The sequence below is a fragment of the Nyctereutes procyonoides genome, unplaced genomic scaffold, assembly GCF_905146905.1.
Source record: "Nyctereutes procyonoides isolate TBG_1078 unplaced genomic scaffold, NYPRO_anot_genome, whole genome shotgun sequence".
Taxonomy (NCBI): domain Eukaryota; kingdom Metazoa; phylum Chordata; class Mammalia; order Carnivora; family Canidae; genus Nyctereutes; species Nyctereutes procyonoides.
The window spans coordinates 57,498,664-57,514,233 of record NW_026575142.1 but is presented as its reverse complement, the minus strand read 5'-3'; the positions used below and the strand labels follow the sequence as shown (position 1 = coordinate 57,514,233).

General features: G+C 37.4%; 1 protein-coding gene across 2 annotated transcripts in view; it reads left to right on the top strand.

Annotated features, from left to right (window-relative positions):
- The window catches only part of IFT80 (intraflagellar transport 80), a 125,529-nt gene that overhangs the window by 88,953 nt on the left and 21,006 nt on the right, over nt 1–15,570 (top strand). For both annotated transcript variants that reach the window (XM_055308321.1, XM_055308322.1), the window contains one exon: nt 1,624–1,787. In XM_055308321.1, coding sequence (XP_055164296.1) covers nt 1,624–1,787 — 164 coding nt within the window. The remainder of the gene's footprint in view (nt 1–1,623; nt 1,788–15,570) is intronic.

Below are 15,570 nucleotides of genomic sequence, written 5' to 3'. Positions count from 1 at the left end.
ACAGGATGATGAAACTCCAGGCCAACAAACTGGAGTAAAGTGGGAATAGCTATTCCTCAGGAACCCACACTTTTCCATGAAAACTATCATCAATCAGTCTGTCAAGTATAGTGATATCCTACTGAATCAGAGGTCAGTCTTAGAAAACTACAACCCAACAAAACCAGGAATGAAGTTTGAAAATAGAATCAACAATTACCTAAAATAGCTACCCATGAAATCTTTGCACTAAAACCAATCATTTTATTCTTTATTGCTTTACTTACCACGTAGGCAATCTTTTAGTAATGTTATTATCAGGTTTTCTTACCTACAGCCTTTTATGAATAATAAACCAGAAGAGGAATGCTGGTGAGCTGTTCAAGGCTGGCACAAGGGCAGAAAGAAAAGTAACTGCCTGGCAAGGCAGCATAGAGAAAACTAAAAGCACCCAACTGTATAACTGAATAGCTTAATTATTCTGATGCACCAACAGATTCTCATCTACCATTCTCAGTACCAAAGCTGTCAGTTAAACAGTTACTGAAGAGTATGATCATCATATTGATGACCTTGAGTGATCGAGAAAAGTGTGTCAAATTTTTTATCATTTGTTAAATAAAACTGAAATGTATTATTTTGTTGTATCATAAATTTTAATACAAAAAGACATCTTTGCCACTTAAAAGGTAAGATCTCAGCTATCTAAAAAACTGTATTTCTGGAATTCTTTTTACTTGAACAATACCAAATAAATTTATTTATACATATAAGTGTATTGAATATGCTCTTAATAAAGGCATATGTTAATGGCATAACTGATTAAGCAATTAAAGAATAATTTACTTCCTAATGCTTGTCCTATTTCTACACTTAGAATTATTTGCCCTCTGAAACACGATGTTTACTCACAAGGAGGTTAAAAGCTTATAGTATCTTGTTTAGGAGAGAAAAAGTTTTTAGTATTGAAACAAAGAAAGAACGTATACTAATATGATGTGTCACTTTGTCAACATTAGCAACTGTTGTTTTCATACTCTAATGTGTAAGGGCCAAACCCTTAAATTAAACTACACACCAATATTCAAGTATTAATTTAATTAAAATGTATATATTTGTTTCCATGGCAAGAAAGAACCCTTAGCAATTCCTGAATCAAGGATATTATGGTTTTATGTGTTCAGCATTGAGGAAACAAGTACTCCAAAAGAGCAGTAGTATGAATGGAAATTATTACAACCTTTCAAAGGGCAGTTTAACAGTCTATATTAAAATTTTGTAAGTATATGCCCTTTGATCCAATTATTGCATTTTTAGAAGTTATACTAAGGAAATAAGTAAGGTAGATATGCAGAGATGTATGTATACATTGTTTAAAACAGTGAATGATTTAACATAAATGTCTATTGGGAATGAGTTAATAAAATGAAATTACAATATACCCATACTTTGCCCTAAGTTATATCTATAGAGATAGGATTGCAAAAGATATTTTGCTTTCTCTTTATTGTTTGAATTATTTGTTGAAATGCCATAAACTTTCAAAGGAAAAAATTAGATTTTTCCAAAGAATATTCTCTAATATAAAAATGAAAATATAGTAAGCTTCTATTTGAAAATTTAATTTTATTCTTTTTTTTTTAGACATTTTCTTCTTGTAGATGGTGGTGGTATCTATTTATATTCTTATGAAGGCCGCTTCATTTCTTCTCCAAAATTTCCTGGAATGAGAACAGATATTCTGAATGCACAAACTGTATCTCTGAGTAATGATACCATAGCAATAAAAGACAAAGCTGATGAAAAAAGTAAGTGAATTTTTATAATTTTCCATTTTCCAAATTTCATGAAATTTGTTAATACTATAAAGTTTCCATAAATTAAATTTCACTTTTTTATCCATTAATATGTTAACTTTATATGAAAGGATTATGAGCTTCCTAATTTGTCCTAAGCATGAATTAATTAAAGAACTTTAATTCTTTGGTAATTCATAGAATTTTTTTTTAAATTTATTTATTTATGATAGTCACACAGAGAGAGAGAGAGAGAGGCAGAGACACAGGCAGAGGGAGAAGCAGGCTCCATGCACCGGGAGCCCGATATGGGATTCGATCCCGGGTCTCCAGGATCGCGCCCTGAGCCAAAGGCAGGCGCCAAACCGCTGCGCCACCCAGGGATCCCAATTCATAGAATTTTAGAGTTAGAATTATCTGCATTTTCAGAAATGTGGATTTATCTGCCAATAAATTATCTGTTTTACTTATATAAGTTTTAATTGTTGAACAATATAATCATGCAATTCTGTTTTGCTGTAAACAGAAAATCAGAAAAACCAAAATAAAATTATTAGTGTAAACTGATATAAAATGAGCTGGAAAATATTTTCCTTATGTTCCTTTTAAAAGAACTAGTAATCATTGATGGTTAAATAGAGGTATATGCTAACAATAGAAAACACAATTGAAGTACCTAGAATTGCTAACCTATGAAACTTTCCTTCAAGGGGGCCCATATGAAACCACTGGTTTCTTCCTAATTTGGGCGCTCCCATATAAGCAGGATACTTGCACGAAGTACGGTAGTCTACAACTTTAAGTGACTGATTAAGTAGTAGAGGTACTAGTGCTTTTGACTTCCTTCTTCTCCTCAAACACTTGCACGAGTATCCTATGATATTAGTGTGGGTGACTATTTGAAACAAATGTCTGGGTATGGGGAGAGTAGAAATTAGAGAGCAATTTACTTATGTTTAGAAGCAACTCTTATAGTCCACAGCTTCTTAGTTGTTCTTTCTACCAGTTTCTGCTACATACTAACACTAAAATACAAGTTCAGCCTCCCATAGTTCATGGCCACTTACAGTTGTAGAAAGAAGTAGACAAGTCCATCCATATACCTCCATCTCTTTATAATATGTACAATCAGCAAAAGGATGGAATGCTTTTATTTTTTAAAAAGTTATTAGTCTGGGGGCACCTGCGTGGCTTAGTCAGTTAAGCATCCAACTCTTTATTTTGGCTCAGGTCATGATTTCAGGGTCATGAGATTGAGCCCTACGTCAGGTTTCATGCTCAGTGCAGTGTCTGCTTGAGATTCTCTCTCTCTCTCTGCCTCTCTCCCAGTTCGCATACACTCTCACTCTCAAGATAAATAAAATCTTTTTTAAAAAAGTTATTAGTTTGCATCACTATAAAAAAACTGAGTTTAGGCCAAGCCCAAAGCATTTTGTAATGGAAGCCAAATTTTTGAAATTTTTCTTGCTATGCTTAATTAAAACTTTTGTTATAGTGTTTTTCTTTTTCATTTTTTCTGAGCAAAATTGCCAATTTTAAAGCATAATTTATTGTTACAATATTATTTCTTCTGTGAATATAGCCACTGACCTCAAACTTAACATTCCTAAAGTTTAATAACAGCTAATAATCAATATACTAGAAGTGTGATCCTCTGGAATTTAAATGTCATGTTATACATATTTCAGCATTTTTATGATCTGTATAAATTATTCAAACTTTTTGGCTGACTACATATGCCACTACTGTCTTTTCATGCCATTTCTCTTTTCATTTTTGTAAACCTTGTGCATGTTTGGTCATATAAAATTACTCCATTTGTGATGAATTGTAGAGTAATTTGGGAATTATTTAAAGAGAATAACCAAAACAAAACAAACACTCCAACAATCTTTCCCTCATCCCCTAACAATCTTTTTATTTATTTATTTTTAATTTTTTTAAAGATTTTATTTATTTATTTTAGAGAGAGAGAGATAGAAAGCACAAGTGGTATGGGGAGGGGCAGAGAGAAGAGAGAAGCAGATTCCTTGCTGAGCAGGGAGCCCAACATGGGGCTGGATGCCATGATCCTGAGAGCATGACCCAAGCAAAGGCTGACGCTTAACTGACTGAGCCAGCCCCCCCACAACAATCATTTTAAAAGAGAAACAACACTTTTCTTTATACCACTGTCATGTTTGAGACTAGAGTAATCCTTTGGTGAAACAGAGAAGGGGACAAAGGCAGCATTTCCTCTTGGCTGCTTCAATACAATATCTCCTGTAATTTTTACAACTTGGTCTGCTTCAGAACATCAGAGAAAGCTGGGGTTGGAAATACAGAACTTGAATTATCATTATTTAGATAATGCTTGATGTCATGAAAGTACATGAAATCAGAGAAAGTAGGTACTGTGAAAAGATGACCTAAAACAGAAGCTTAGGAACAGGGGTCACCAGATGAAGAGTAATTAGCAAAAGTGAATGAGAGTTGGTCCAAAATAGGAGAGAATCAGGAGAACTGTTATATATAGCCTGCGTAAGAGTTTCAAGAAAGAGAATGGTGAGGAGCACCCAGTGCTGCTGGGAAGTCAAAATGGAAAGTAGACTCTTTGAATGGGCAACATAGCAGTCATCGGTGATCCATGCAGGAGTCATTGCATCATGTAGAACATAGATAGGAGTTGTAAAAGTTGAAAGCCTGTTGTTTCAGGAAGTCTAGCATTAAGAGAGACAAGAAATTAATAGAGATTACTCCAGTGGGGAAGAATTTTTTTTTTTTTTAACAAAGGCAACTTCAAAATGTTTGTAACTAAGAATGAATCAGATGAAAAGGTGCAGGTAAAGGTGCAGGAGAAAGTGGTGATAGTTGATAGGGTTGTATCTTAGAGAAAGCTGGGAAGGTAGAATGACAATGTATAGGTAAAGAATGTGGTCAAGGTGAAGTAGTATGAGTACCAGATACCGATTCACCTGAAATCAGAGCATGTAAGTTAAGGACCAGGACTAAGGGTTGAAGATAACTTGGAGGGAAATTCAACTAGGTTGAATTAGGTTGAATTAGTAGGTTACCAAAGGTTTCATTTTTATATAGCAAATTTTTTTTAAGATTTTATTCATTTATTCATGAGAGACACACACACACAGAGAGAGAGAGAGAGAACAGAGACACAGGCAGAGGGAGAAGCAGGCTCCATGCAGGGAGCCCGATGTGAGACTCGATCCCCAGTCTCCAGGACCAGGCCCTGGGCAGAAGGTGATGCTAAACCGCTGAGCCACCCGGTCTGCCCCTATATAGCAAAAATTTTAAATTTACATTATCTCCTTGAATATTTCATATGTATTTTGTGGTTTCCAAACAAATGTTTTGTCTGTCTTAAGACCAACTCTTGATAACCTATGGAAAACATTTATTTCAAAATATCTGCTCTGTTCCGATAGTATATTTATTTCCCTCAGCTATTGGCTAGCAAGACAAATCATTGTTAACAGCCCTCAAAAAGAAAAATAATTTAGATTTAATGCTAAAATAATGGTGATACAATTAAAAAATAATTACTTTACAGACTGCATCTTATTTGCATGTATTCATTCCCCTAACATAACTAAAAATTAAGGGGTGTTCTGGGGATATGGAGAAGACAGTTCTGGAACCTTTTCCTCAGGAGTTCAGGGAAATTCTCGGGCTGGAAGCTAGCTGAACTCCCAAATCAAGTGTTTTTGACAAATACAGGTTCTTAAAGAGACCTCTCCAACTCCGAATACATAGTTCTGAGGGAGGGACACCTGGCTGGCTCAGTCAGTAGAGCATTCAACTCTTGTTGAATAATTCATGTTGGATGTAGAGCATACTTTTAAAAAAAAATTCTGAGGGAAACCAAAAATTTTGATATAATAGAACTTTGAATATTCTATAGTAAGGTCATGAATATGAATGTGTAAAATAATATTGATTACTTAAAGAGATTTTCAATTGTTAGTAGATAATCTGTTTTTACCCCTCAGTGAGATATACTACACTCCAAATCTGATGTTAAAGTGAGAGTCCTCCAAAAGATTGCCTTGACTTCAGATGTCAACTGCAAGTCTTGGTGGATCCCCAGACCACCTGTACTTCTGACCAACTGGCTACATATACAGGGGTTTCCATGATCCTTTCAGGTTCAATAGCTTGTTAGAATGACCTCAACTCAGGAAAGTTCTATATATATGACTACAGTTTTATTATGAAGGATACACATAGTATGATGCCTGGGAACTTCTGTGCCCTCTTCTCATGAAATTAAAGTGGTCACCCTCCCAGAACATACACGTGTTCACCAACCAGGAAGCTCCAGTGAGCTTTGGTGTCCAGAGTATTTTTGGCTTATTACATGGCTAATTAGGCACGATTACTAACATCAATGACTGTGTGATTGAACTCAGTCTCCATCCCCAGAGGGCAGGGTTGGGGGAGAGCTAAAAATCCCAACCCCCTAATGATTGAACTTTCTGGTGACCAGCCCCTTCCTGAAGCTATCTAAGGGGCCCACCAAGAGTCACTCATTAGTGTAACAGTGACACTCCCATCATTTGGGAGATTCCAAGGCTTTTGTGTCCCAAGAATTCAGTACAAAGACCAAAGAAATTATATTTTATACCACAGGCCATTCCTGGTCTTTGACTATGGATCCCTGATAGCAAAAGGTCATCCCCCAAAATAGTATGAATATGCCTAAAATTTGGAGGAATCAGTGTGGACCAGGGATAGGAGGCTTTTTTTTTTAATTTTTATTTATTTATGATAGTCACAGAGAGAGAGAGAGAGGCAGAGACACAGGCAGAGGGAGAAGCAGGCTCTATGCACTGGGAGCCCGATGTGGGATTCGATCCCGGGTCTCCAGGATCGCGCCCTGGGCCAAAGGCAGGCGCTAAACCAATGCGCCACCCAGGGATCCCCAGGAGGCTTTTAACTCCGAAATTTCCAATATATTTGACCATCAATATCAGTATTATTATAATCACACCAACAATGCCAGTGTTTACTATATTGAAATATGAGTCAAGGGGTGCCTGGGTGACTCATTTGGTTGAGCATCTCTTCATTTTAGCTTAGGTCATGATCTCAGGGTTGTGATTTCAAGCCCCGAATGGGGCTCTAATCTCAGCATCTGCTTGAGATCTCAGAGTCTGCTTGAGATTATCTCTCTCCCTCTGCCCCCTCCGCACTCTCCAGTGCTCTGTCTCTCTAAAATAGATAAATCTTGAAAAGAAAGAGTCAAAAGACACTTATTTTCCTAGAGTCACTCTAGTCCTTAGTAATTAGTCCATGCCATCATCACGATGTATAATCAAAATGTCTTCCAAGGCAAAGCCACCCAAGTATATAGAATTCCATTTAATCTTGTCAGGTTGCAAAAACAGGTGGGGTCTCAGCAATACATAGCTTCATTTTTTTCTTTTTTCTTTTTTTAGCCAAGTATAATTAACATACAGTGTTATATTAGTTTCAGGTATACTATATAATGATTCAACAATTCTATTCATTACCCAGTGCTCATCATAAGTGTACTTTTAATCACCTTCACCTATTTCCCCCTCTGCCATCTCCCCACCCACTCCTTCTCTGGCCACCACCAGTTCTCTATATTTAAGACTCTTTTTTTTTTTGTCTCTCTCTTTTTTTTAAATTCATTTGTTTTATTTCTTAAATTCCACACATGAGTGAAATCATATGGTATTTGTCTTTCTCAGACTGATTTATTTCACTTAGCATTTATACAGTCTCCATCCATCCATGTTGTTGCAAATGGTAAGATTTCATTCTTTTTAATGATTGAGTAATATTCCATTAGATATATAAATCTCACACCTTTTTTTACATTCATCTGCGAGTGGACACTTGAGTTGCTTCCATATCTTGGTTAGTGTAAATAATGCTGCAGTGAACATAAGGATGCATATTTTTGAATTAGTGTTTTCATGTTCTTTGGGTAAATACCCAGTAGGGGAATTTACTGGATCATTTGGCAATTCTGTTTTAATTTTTTGAGGAACCTTTATACCGTTTTCCACAGTGGCTGCATCAGTTTGCATTTCCGCCAACAGTGCATGAAAGCTTTTTTCTCCACAGCCCCAGCAACACTTGTTTCATGTGTTTTTGACTCTAGCCATTTTGAAAAGTATAGTTTTAATTTGTGTGTCCCCGACGATTAGTGAGGTTGAACATCTTTTCATGTGTCTGTTGGCCATCTGTATGTCTTATTTGGAAAAATGTGTATTCATGTCCTCTGCCCATTTTTAATTGGATTATCTTGGAGGGGGTGTATAAATTCTTTATATAATTTTGTATATTAACCTCTTCCCCTTATCAAATACATCATTTGTAAATATTTTCTCCCATTTAGCAGGTTGTCTTTTTGTTTTGTTAATGGTTTCCTTCACTGTGCAAAAGCTTCTTATTTTGGTGTAGTCCCAATAGTTTAATTTTGCTTTTGTTTTTCTTGCCAGAGGAGACATATCTAGAAAAATGTTTCTATGGCTGATGTCAAAGAAATTACTGCCTATGTTTTCTTCTAGGAATTGTATGGTCTCAGGTCTCACATCCAGGTCTTTAACCCATTTCAAATGTATCTTTTGTGCATAGTGTAAGAAAGTGGTCCAGTGTCATTCTTTTGCACGTAGATGGCCAGTTTCCCAACACCACTTATTGAAAAGACTATATTCTTCCCGTTGTATATGCATGCCTCCTTTGTCATATATTGATCATAAAAGCATGCATTTATTTTTGAACTCTGTTCTGTTCCATTGATCTATGTGTCTGTTTTTGTGCCAGTACCATACAGTTTTTATTACTACAGCTTTGTGGTATATCTTGAAATCTGGGATTGTTGACAAAACATGAGAGACACCTAACTCTGGGAAATGAACAAGGGGTAGTAGAAGGGGAGGTGGGTGGGGGGTTGGGGTGCCTGGGTGATGGGCACTGAGGGGGCACTTGGCGGGATGAGCACTGGGTGTTTTGCTAAATGTTGGCAAATTGAACTCCAATAAAAAAAAAAAAAGATATCTGGGATTGTGATACCTCCAGTTTTGTTCTTTTTCAAGATTGCTTTGGCTATTTGGGGTATTTTGTGGTTCCATACAAATTTTAAAATTATTCTAGTTATGTAAAAGATGCCATTGGCATTTTGATAGATATTGCGTTAAATCTCTACCTTGCTTTGAGTTGAATGGGCATTTTAATAATATTTGTTCTTCTAATCCATGAGCAGGGAATATCTTCCCATTTGTTTGTGTCATCTTCAGTTTCTTAAATTTGTGTTTTATAGTTTTCAGAGTATAGGTCTTTACCTCCTTGGTTAAGTTTATTCCTAGTATTTTATTATTTTTGGCAGTTGTGAGATTGTTTTCTTCATTTCTCTGTCTGCTACTCCATTATTAATATATAGAAATGCAACAGAGTTCTGTGTATTAATTTTGTCTCCTGTAGCTTTACTGAATTGAATTCACTTATCAGTTCTGATAGTTTTTGGTGAGGTCCTCAGGGTTTTCTATATTTAATATCATGTCATGTGCAAATAGTGAGTTTTACTTCTTCCTTACCAATTTGGATGCCTTTTATTACTTTTTCTTGTCTGATTGCTACAGCTAGGACTTGTAGGACTAATGTTGGATAATAGTAATGGGAGTGTACATCCTTGTATTCCTGATTTTAGAAGGAAAAGCTCTCAGTTTTTCACCATTGAGATAATGTTAGCCATGCTTTTTCCTATGTAGCCTTTATTATGTTGGGTTATGTTCCCTCTAAACCTACTTTGTTAAAAAAACAAACAAACAAAAAATAAATAAACCTACTTTATTGAGAGTTTAAATGAATGGATGTTCTAGTTTGTCAGATGCTTTTTCTGCATCTATTAAAATGATCATATGGTTTTTATTCTCTCTCTTACTAATGTGATTTATCACATTGATTGATTTGCAAATATTGAGCCACACTTACATCCCTGGAATACATCCCATTTGATTGTGGTGAATAATGTTTATAATGTATTGTTGGATTTGGTTTGCTAATATTTGGTTGAAGAATTTTGCATCTATGTTCATCAGAGATATTGGCCTGTAGTTCTCTTTTAGGTAATGTCTTTATCTGTATTGGGTATCAGGATAATGCTGGCCTCATAGAGTGAATTTGGAATCTTTACTTCCTCTTGTATTTTTTGGAATAGTTTGAGAAGAATAGGTATTAACAACACTTTAAATGTAGAAATCACCTGTGAGGCCATCTGGTCCTGGACTTTTGGTTTTGGGGAGGTTTTATATTCCTGATTCAATTTCATGACTATTAATCAGTCTATCCAAGTTTTCTATTTCATCCTGCTTCAGTTTTGGAAAGTTATGTTTCTAGGAATTGATGCATTTCTTCTAGGTTGTCCAATTTTTGATATATAATTTTTCAAAATAGGGATCCCTGGGTGGCGCAGCGGTTTGGCGCCTGCCTTTGGCCCAGGGCGCGATCCTGGAGACCCGGGATCGAATCCCACGTCGGGCTCCCGGTGCATGGAGCCTGCTTCTCCCTCTGCCTGTGTCTCTGCCTCTCTCTCTCTCTGTGTGTGACTATCATAAATAAATAAAAAAATTAAAAAAAAAATAATAATAATTTTTCAAAATATTCTCTTATAATTATTTGTATTTCTGTAGTGTCAGTTGCTATTTCTCTTTTCATTTCTGATTTGATTTATATGAGTCCTCTGTCTCTGTTTTTTTTTTTTTTAATGAGTCTGGCTAAAGGTTTATCAATTTTGTTGATCTTTTCAAAGAACCAGCTCCTGACTTCATTGATCTGTTCTATTGTGTTTTTAGTCTCTGTTTCATATATTTGTGCTCTAATCTTTATTATTTCCTTCCTTTTACAGGCTTTGGGCTTTGATTGTTTTTCTTTTTTTAGCTGTTAGGTATAAAGTTAGGTTGTTTTGAGATTTTTCTTGCTACTTGAGGTAGGCCTATATTGTTTTTCTCAGGTAATATTTTTCCTTTTCTCTATTTGTAAAGAACTGGTGGGCTGTTTCTACCACTGGGCAATATAACTGCATTCACATTTGACCCCATATTTGCCAGTTGGAGTGGAAGTACAACCCACTCCATCAGGCCTTAGAAATTCTGACCTAAAAGTTCATCGTTTCTTGCCTAGGAATCATCTCTGCTTTTGATAATTGTAGTTGCAACCTTGGCCCTGAGACCACTGTATCTAGTAAGAAGAAGAAAGTTGAGGTGATATGGGAAAGAAAGGGAAAAGTATAGCCATCATACCAGATTCTCCCATTGTGAAAATAATTGCAGTCATACTAGCATCTTCCTTAGCCCCTATTTCCTATTTCCAGTGAAATTGCAGGGGAATTTATCTAGTGTGGACACACTCTTTGCTCCCTTTATATGGAATGTCAGTACATACTTATGAATGCTTGTAAGCTGGTTCTTCATGCCTGTATTCCCTCTCTCCTCATTTTAAACAACCATTATTTTCATTGCCCATTCTAATTCTTTACCAAACTATTACTCCCAAAAAGCATATCTCTGCCATTGTTGGACATGATGGCTGTAAAATGTGTCCCTTGGTCTGAAGAAATGTGATTCAGTGGTCCAAATCAGTGCAATACCTTCTGCTCCAGTTCTTTGATAGTACTCTGAGCATTTGCATCTACCACTGCGTAAGCAAAGCCCAACTTAGAGCCAGTGTCTATCTCCCATCAGGACCCACTTTTAGCCCTGCAGGGCTACCGGCATCAGTCTGACTTGCCAGCTCTGTACAAGGACTCCCCCCAGGGAATCTTCCCCATAGCCACCTGCAATCTCTAAATCTCTCTTGTTGGCAGACAAAACAGTTCCTGTTGACATTTTGTGCCTCTGAGGGTGCAAAAGGAGCATGTCTAGATACAACGTGTCTCTGCATTGTTTCAGTTCCACTCACTCCATTAACCCAAGTGGCTACCTCAAGTGAGCACACTTGCTCATCCATTCCAGGCATCTTCTGATGCTGGAAAGGGGTTCTTCTCACGGGCACTGACATGGCCTACTTGAATGCACCCTTCAGATTCCCATAGTGATTTCCATAGGGTCGTGCCCCGGAAGGGCACCCCTTTAATAGGCCAGTCTTCTGTTGCCCTTCTGCCTGACCATGTGGCCGAGCCATTGGCCACTGCCTGTGAGTAGGTCAAAATCCAAACATGAGGGCAAACAGCATGCAGTGCAGTTCACTGAGCCAATTTGTGTTTACCTTTTTCAGTCAGAGTGGTGGCCTTCCAAGCCGAATGCTGTGTGTTCATGTTGAAACTGCCATCCATAAGCCAAGCAGCTGTTTGTTGGTCTGTTGAGAGCTGTTTACAGGCTCTGCCCGAGTCATGATAGAATCCTGCAGCTCTTCTCACGGTTCCAGGGTCGTTCCTGGGGAAGAGAGTCTAACTGCTCATGATATGCTGTGTAACTCCATGCATTCCCTTGGTGGTGTGTTCTGCATGCACCATGACTGCTTTATTATAGAACTTTTCTGGGCACTGCCTTCCTCATTAGAGCATTTCTCTGACATCACCCAAGACATCCTTATTTTATGCTTTTTAGTCAGAGGCAATTTCTTTCCTTCTTTCTTTTTAAGATTTTATTTATTTATTCATAGACACACACACACAGAGGGGGGGGCGCAGAGACACAGGCAGAGGGAGAAGCAGGCTCCGTGCAGGGAGCCTGATGCGGGACTCGATCCCAGGTCTCCAGGATCACACCCCAGGCTGAGGGTGGCCCCAAACCGCTGGGCCACCGGGGCTGCCCACATAGGCAGTTTCAATTAATATCTGATAGCAAGTTAGCAATTGCTCCTCCAAATGGAAGTTGTCTTATCTTGAGTTCTAGTAGCTATCACTGGAAGGTGCTCACAGACTTTTGTCAATTAGCCCCAGTCTACATTCCACACAAGACTGCTGTACAGAGAATGTATCCTAATTAGCACTCCAGCTTCTATTTCACAGCATTTGATATAACACCTGTGTGTTCCAGCAGTCTCACTGATTCCCACTTTGTATGTCCAATTAATATTTGAGGGGTGGATTTTTCATGCCTTTTGTTTTACAGTACTTGATAAGGGAAACATTTCCCAGCTAGGCACAATATCCGTCCCTATAATACATTCAGATAAGAGTCACAACCATTTCATATGAAGCTTCTTCAAGTATACTAATTTTCATTTAAATGTTCACCTTAATCCCATTAATTCTTGAATTTCTTTATCCTCTCATTCTAGTTGATCATCAGTAGGACTTTGCCAACGGGTTTTAGTTTTAAAGCACTAGGTAGTATTTCCTCAGTCAGATATAATATCCAGTCCCATTCAACATTCAAGTAGAGACATAGCCTCTTGACATAAAGCCCATTTAAACACTCCAAGTTTCATTCAAACTTCACCTTAATCATATTAACCCTTGTTTTTCTGTGTTCTCTCAATTTAATTGTAGTCCTCATTAGAACTTCACCAATGGACTTTGGTACCATAGTGCATGGGACTCTCATATCAAGAAGTCCTAGAAACATCTCTCTTCAGCCCCCTGACCATTTTATCCACTCCTGTGCATAAGGCCTTAGGTCCCCAGTAGAGTGTTGAGCCAAGGAACCATGGCCCTTTTATCAGTCCATCTCTTGATTAAATTGGGGAACCATCATCCCAGGCAATTGGAGATGAGATTTCTTTTTGCTATTTTGCTGTATAGCTTTCTAAATTCCTCCAAACTAGAATGAATAAAGCAAATTTGTTTAAAGACCTTCAATGTTGGGGGACCAACAGGGATTCCTATTGATCCATCCAACTTCTATTTTTTTCCCTATCAATATTTGCTTTATTCATCTCATTTCTTAAGATTTTCAATCTGCGGGAATGAAAGCCTTGATGCTCCTCGCCTATCTCTAATTATTTTAGTCTTTCTCATTATTTGTTTTAACATAACATTTTCCTTGGGTAATGGCTCTGAGAATAGTAGCTATACCTCAGGCTGACTGGAATCAGGATATTCTCCAACATATTCTTTCAGTGGGGGTCCTGGGCCTAGAGGCTGTAATTGATACTGGCTAGAATCTATATTTGGCCCATCTCTTACTTTCATCTTACCTATTACCGATTATAATAACCACGGGATTGTATATTTTTCCTTTTTCATATTTGCATTTTCTTATGCATCTAGTAAACCAACTGCCCAGAAGATGGATCCGTCATCTCAAAATTCTGTAGGTGACTTTTACCTTATAGCTGATTGCAGTTAGCTGCTGTTTCTTACTGTTAGTGACCCTGTTGCCTCTAAGAGTTAGAGGTTCCTCCTTCCCTGTTCTCTCATCCTTTCTATTCCCAAACCACATGTTTCAATGAGTTATGGTTGGTCCAGTGAATCTCACCCTTTCTGACACCAACTATTCTGTTTTTACCTTAACCGGTATATTGCAATTAGTTTCTAATACTATTAACTTATAGTTAGCATGGACTCCAGGGCTTAAAGGCAAAATTCTCCTTAAGACTGCCCTCACCTTCTGGGAAACGAACTAGGGGTGGTGGAAGGGGAGGGGGGTGGGGGTGAATGGGTGACGGGCACTGAGGGGGACACTTGACGGGATGAGCACTGGGTGTTATTCTGTATGTTGGTAAATTGAACACCAATAAAAATTAATTTATTAAAAAAAAGATACATTAAGGAGGTTAGTATAGGAATTTTCTCCATAGATGACTGCTTTATTTTTGTTATACGAACAAATTTTAAACAAAACATAAAATGTCAGTCTGTAGTCCACTTTATAAATATATAAATATTCTAAACTCTAAAATTTAAGCTGCATTTTCATTCTCATCCCCAAAGTTTGTTCTATGTTGTTAATACATCACCATTAGATTAAAGGAACTAAAGTGGTTGTAAAAAAAAAAAAAAAAAAAAGACTGCCCTCACTTTAGACACTAGTTGTAAGTAAGTCTCAGGGAGTCCCCAGGACAACCCACTTTGCTGACTGACTGGCTACAAATTCAGGGACTCCTATGGCGCCCTCAAGTTGGTTAATTTGCTAGAATGACTCACAGATCTCAGGAAGGTGCAATACTTAGAATTATAATTTTATTATAAAGGATACATTAGGGTGAAGCCTAGGAAAGAATGCAGAACTTCTGTGCCCTCTCATGAAATTAGGGCATGTCACTCTCCCGGTATACCAGTATGTTCACCAATGAGGAAACAATGCTAAGTTTTTATGGGATTTTTACTACATGGGCAAGATTAACTAAATTATTGGCCACATGATTGAATTCAATTTCCAGCCCCCTCCCCCCCAACGTCCCCATCCCCAGAGGTCAAGGAGCTGGTGACCATCCCCCATTCTGAAGCTATCTAGGGGCCCACCAAGAGTCTCCCCACTAGCATAACTAAGATACTCCTAATCACTCAGGAAATTACAAGGGTTGTTGAAGCTCCCTGCCAGGAACTCAGGACAAAAGCCAGACAAATTACTAATTATACTATAGGGAACTGTGTACTGACCCCAGAGAACTGAACGATACATAACACATTGCCTGATATTATAGTAGGCACTTGGCCCATTTTTCTTTTGTGAAATATGATTGTTTGAGTATAACACTCATAAGTTATTCATCCAAATCAGAGTTCTGAAAATTACAAATTTCATCTGGCCTTGAGTTTATCATTGTAGATCTAATGGAGGAGTGAAGCCATGCCATTAATAACTATTCTAATTAGGGAATATGTTTTAGGAAGAAGATTCAGTTCCACATTTTCTAAGAAATATGACCCCGTTAATAAGTA